This window comes from Carlito syrichta, unplaced genomic scaffold, assembly GCF_000164805.1.
Source record: "Carlito syrichta isolate Samal-C Ts95f unplaced genomic scaffold, Tarsius_syrichta-2.0.1 Scaffold104777, whole genome shotgun sequence".
Taxonomy (NCBI): Eukaryota; Metazoa; Chordata; class Mammalia; order Primates; family Tarsiidae; genus Carlito; species Carlito syrichta.
In genome coordinates, this window is record NW_007048873.1 from 19639 (window position 1) to 25324 (window position 5686).

Here is a 5686-nt window from a genome sequence, read left to right on the forward strand (position 1 = left end):
GCCCAGGCTGGTCTGGAACCTGTGGGCTCAGGCAATCCTCTCACCTTGGCCTCCCAAAGTACTGGGATTACAGGCTGAGCCATTGTGTCTGAGATCCCTTCCATTTTAAATGTTCCCTGGACGGGAGTGATGAAAGGCCATTCTGAAGACCCCCTGGGACTTGGGACCCCCAACCCAGGTTCTGGCCAGGGGAACTGGCCCCCACATCCCTCCCTCCAGGTCTCCTGGTTGCTTGGGGGAACCTCCCTGACAATGGGGCTCACTAAGGCCTTCTGTTTCTCAAGACCTCCCCTCCCCGGTTGCTAAGGGGAAAGGCTCCCTAGCAATGAGCTATTCTGAGCCTTTGGGCCACCTGAAGCCAACTTATCAGATATTGGGAAGCCAAGAAAGGGATTCCCCAAGAAGAGGGTCTCATAGGTCTCGTCCCTCAGGATTCCCTGACTGATAAGATGTCCAGGTTGGGCCCAGTGGTCACGTCTGCCATTCCAGCACTTTGGGAGGCCGAGGTGAGAGGATTGCCTGAGCCCAGGGATTTGAGACCAGCCTGGGCAACTTGGCGAGACCGCATCTCTACAATAAATAAAAAAATTAGGCTGGGTTTGGTGGCTCGCCCTGTAATCCCAGCACTTTGGGAGGCTGAGGTGAGAGGATTGCCTGAGCCTGCAGGTTCGAGACCAGTCCGGGCAACTTGCTACAATAAAATAAAAAATAGCCGGGCATGGTAGCATACGCCTATAGTTCCAGCTACTTGGAAGGCTGAGGCGGAAGGATTGCCAGAGCCCCAGCAGACTGAGGCTGCGGTGGCTGGGAGCGGCCACTGCAGTCCAGTCTGGGCGACAGAGTGAGACTCCATCCAACTCAAAAAAAAAAAAAAAAAAGAAAAAGAAAAAAAGATGTCCCAGACCCCCCAACCCTTCCAGACTTCTCTGTCTCACCGAAGTTGCTAAGGGGGGTCTTCTAACCCTGATCCCCCCCCATCAGGTCCCTGAAGACCCAGCTCCCAGAACCAGCCACAACCAGGCCACTGTGACCCCTCTCTTCTTCCCTGTTGCCAAGGGGACTCCCTAGCAACAGAACTCAGAACCTTGGGGCGGGGCTGGTTACTGCAGTGATGTCCTTCCAGGCCTCTGTCCACAGAGGTCTCGGGGTCTGGGGAGGCAGCATGGTGGGTGCTGGGATCCCGGCTTTGGGCCTGCTCCTGCTCCTGCAGGGCTCAGTCGGTGAGGGGGCTGATGAACTCTGGGACGAGGGGGGCCACCACTGTCTCCGTCCAGTGCTGACACCAGCCCTTTTCTCTCACAGATGGACACGGAATCCAGGGATTCTTCTATCCATGGAGTGAGCAGTGGGGAAACCCCGGGTCCATCAGAAGAGGGAGACCAGATTAGGCCCCTGGGTTCGAGGGAGGAAGGCTGGGGGCCTGGATTCCTGGTCTGAGGGAGGAGGGCTGGGGCCCTGGACTCCTGGATCTGGGGGAGGAGGGGTTGGGACCTGGACCCCTGGGTCTGAGGGAGGAGGGCTTGGTTCTGGCCTCCCGGGTCTGAGGGAGGAGGGACTGGGGCCTGGACTCCCGGGTCTGAGGGAGGAGGGCTGGGGCCTGGACTCCCGGGTCTGAGGGAGGAGGGCTGGGGGCCTGGCCTCCTGGGTCCTGCACAGAATGAGTGCTCAGCACGCAGCCAGTACCCCTGGCCTTGAGAGCCCGTGTTGAGGCCTTCTGGGCCTGGCTCAGTGAAGAGGTCAACCGCTGGGTGGGTCCCCAGCCTGTGACGGTGATGTGTGGAACCGGGAGAGCTGTGGGGGCCAGGCAGCTCTGGAGAACCCCAGCCTCTGCCTGCGCCTGCGATGCTGTTATCGCGACAGCGTCTGCTACCACCAGCGACCGGATGGTATGTGCTGAGGCCTGAGGCCCTCATGTGGGCAGGGGAGGGGCAGGGGTCGGTTGCCCTGGCCTCATGACCCCTCCTCTGTGCAGAGAACATGCGGCGGAAGCACATGCAGGTGCTGGGCTGGATGTGCGGTGGCCTCCTGGTCCTGATCTGCAGCACCTGCCTGTTCTGGTGAGTGGGGCTGGGCGCTGCCCCCCCCGTGGCACCCGGGAATGGGGAGGGGGTAGGACGGCTGGGCTGAGTGTGTCCCCTCCCCGCCAGGTGGGCCAAGCACCGGGGCATGGTGCACATGCCAGGGTTCTTGAAGGGCAAATGCGACTTGTCGAAGACGGTCTCGCTGCTCTCCAAGGACCGAGGGACCATGAGCGAGAAAAAGGCCATGTCCTTGGCCAGCATACACACCGAGCGGCTGGACATCTCAGGGGGCACCGAGGGCGAAGGGACCACAGAAGGGGCCGAGGACACAGAGGGCGGGGAAGACGATGATTAGGGTGTCCCTGGGGGACCCCCTCAATACAGAGATGGCTTTTGGATGCTCATGTCTTTTCTTTTTTTTTGTCAGAGTCTCACTCTGTCGCCCAGGCTGGAGTGCAGGGCCACACTCATGGCCACCACAGCCTCAACCTGCTGGGCTTAGGCCATCCTTTCACCTCAGCCTCCCAAGTAGCTGGAACCCCAAGTGTGCACCACCACGTCCAGCTAATTTTTCAGTTTATTGGAGAGACAAGGTCTCGCCAAATTGCCCAGGCTAGTCTCGAACCCCCAGGCTCAGGCAATCCTCTTGCCTCTGCCTCCCAAAGTGCTGGGATGACAGGCGTGAGCCACCGTGCCTGACCTCGTGTCTTTCCTGAGAGTTATGGGCAGGTGGGGGCAGGGGCAGGCGTGAGTGCTGGGGGGGGCAGGTGATGGGAGCCGAGAGGGACCCGGGCTAACTTTGGGGGTCCTGGGCTGGGCCATGGGGGTGTGAGCTGAGGGGTGTCTGAGGGATAAGTGAGGGGTGTGATCTGCAGGGCAGCTGGGCTGGGAGAGAATCTGAGCTATGATCACAGTAGCCCTGGACTGCGGGGCTGGAGGTGTGGGGTGCTGGAGAGGGGGGTCTGAAGTAAGGGGGTAGGGGTGTGTGGGGTGTGGGGCTGGGAGAGCGGTCCATGCCACAGCCATGGCAACGTGGTCTCAGCCCTCCTCAGGGGGCATCACTGACTGATAGCGCCCTGATCCCCCATGTGCCTGGACTCCCACCCACTGCTCTGACCTATGACAGATGGCAGGGCTCCGGGTAGGCACTCCTCCTGCAAAACGTGGGTGTCCCCACGGGTGACGTCAGCCCCCAGACTCCTTGAGGACATGTTCCTGTAAGAAGAAGACTTGTCCAGCCCTCCCTCCCACTTCTTCAGGGGGGCGGCTGTCCCCCCACCAAGCTACTCTGTTAGTGGCCCTCAATAAACATCTTGCAAGTCCAGCCTGTCCCTGTGTGTGCTTCTGGGGGGGACCCAAACTCACTCGGCAAAGTCCAGGTTGAGGGAGGTGGGGGGTTGGGGAGGGCCTGGGATGGGGGTCCTTGCCCCCCACATATCCCCCCTTTCCCCACTGGGAAGGGCCAGCATGAAGCCAGGCTCCAAGATCCACCCCCCCAGGGCCTCGGCGGTCCCACCTGGGCTCAGGTCCTGGAAGGAAGCGGGCGACCTCAGCCCCTCTGAGTCCCCGCCCCGTACACCCCAGACAGACATGCAAGCTGGGAAGCAGAGACGTTTATCCAGGTGAGGGTAGGGGACAGCGGCGTCATGCCAGCAGCTGACTCGGGCAGCCTCATGTCTCAGTCCAGTCCCGACAGATGGGCCGTGAGGTCGCCTGTAGGAGGGAGGGTGGCATGAGAGACTGCTTTGGGCCGCCTCCTGTCCCTGCGTCAGACGCAGGCCCACCGCCTGGTCCTTGAGAGCAGGGAGGGCACCCTTCCTCCCTGGCTTCGCCCCTCTCACACCGTAACCCACACACTTGCCTCTCTGGTCCTTCATGCTTGCATCTCCCCCTCATCTTCTGAGGAGGCCCCAGCATGTGTGTGCATGTGTGCGTGCCTTTGACTCACTGGATCCACAGGTACGAGATGGGAAATGTGAGAAAGGGAGAGGCAGAGAGAGTGAGAGACACAAAGAGAGATGTAGAGACAGAGGCACAGGGACGGAGAGGAGACCTGGGGAGACAGACTGAGACAGAGACAAAGAGAAATAAAGACTGGCAGAGACGGAAAATGGAGCCCAAGGGCAGGGGAGAATTAACAAAAGATGGGGGCTCTGTCCACTACTCAGCTCATTTTGGCTGGGGAGAGGTTTGGGGGGGAAGCTGCCAGAGCCGGAATCTGTGAGCACCTCGCTAAAGTTTCAGTTCTGTCCTTCACATGCTGGAAGCACCTCGCCCTCCCCCGCAAGGAGGACTCCTGGGTTGGAACGGGCCTGTTTTCCTTGGAAGACGGGGCTACGCTCAAGTGAGCTGGCCCAAGCCTCTGGTGGGCAGGCCCAGGAGGGAGGCCCACCCAGCTGTGTGAGACCTGTGGACGATGTGGGGGATTTTAGGGCCATGGTAACTATTAAGTGGTCATTTTTTTTTTTTGAGTTGGAATCTCACTCTGTTGCCCAGACTGGAGTGCAGTGGCACGCTCCTGGCCACTGCGCACTTGACCTGTTAAGCTCCGGCAATCCTTTCACCTCAGCCTTCCAAGTAGCCGGAACTACAGGTGCGCACTACCACGCCCGGCTAATTTTTTATTTATTGTAGAGATGGGGTCTCACCAAGTTGCCCAGGCGGATCATGAACCTGTGGGCTCAGGCAATCCACTCACCTCGGCCTCCCAAAGCACTGGGATTACAGGCTGAACCACTGAGCCCAGCCACAAGTGGGGTCAGCTATGCCGAACGTGGTGTGAGCTCAGGCTCTGCCTGCGTATAGGGCTGCTCATCCTGGCTTAAACTAGTTTCCTTTTCTGAACAACAGAACGTAAGATATGACCAGAGTGACCATTTTCACAATTCGCACAAAGAATAGTGTGTAACTAGTAGCACTCTGGATGAATAGGAGAAAGTGAACTCATCACATGCAGAGAATGTCCAGGAGCGTGTCATTCTTTCACGAAATCCCTGTTTGGGAAACTGATTCAGTCGCCATTCCCATCTACCAATCCAACCACATCCATTCAACAACTGCTCCATTCACCAACCCACCACCTACCCACACCCACCCATCAACCAACCCAGGCATCTACCTATCCAACCATCCATTCACCCATCCCTCCACCCATCCATCAACTAACTCATCCACCCATCCATTCAATCCACTCATCCATTTACCAATACATCCACCCATCTATCAACTCATCTATCCACCCACCCATCCTTCCATCCATCCACACATCCATCTGTCCATCCATCCACCTATCCTATCCATTCACTAGTCCACCCACCCATCCATCAACTGACCATCCATCCATCCATCCATCATCCATCCAGACATCTATCCATCCATTCACACATCCATCGATCAATCTACCCATCCATCTATCCATCCATCCATTCATTAGTCCATTTACCCATCATCCCTCCATCCATCCATCCATCCCTCCATCCATCCATCCATCCACCCATCCATCAACTGATCCATCCACCCATCCATCCGTCCGCCAGCCTTCCATCCACCCATCCATTCACCAGTCCATCCACCTATCCATCAGTCAGTCCATCCATCCATTTATCTGTCCTCCAAGTCATCTATCCATCCACCTATTCCTCCATCCTGCTACCTGCCGACCCAAC

The 5686-nt window shown here is 58.2% G+C and overlaps 1 protein-coding gene across 1 annotated transcript; it reads left to right on the forward strand.

Moving 5' to 3' along the window:
* The first annotated feature begins 1162 nt into the window (after positions 1 to 1162).
* Positions 1163 to 2376, forward strand: TMEM190 (transmembrane protein 190). The gene is made up of 5 exons (XM_008066098.1): positions 1163 to 1220; positions 1303 to 1338; positions 1761 to 1886; positions 1973 to 2057; positions 2148 to 2376. Exons 1-5 carry the CDS (start codon positions 1163 to 1165, stop codon positions 2374 to 2376), a joined length of 534 nt encoding a protein of 177 aa, XP_008064289.1.
* The last annotated feature ends 3310 nt before the right edge of the window (positions 2377 to 5686 follow it).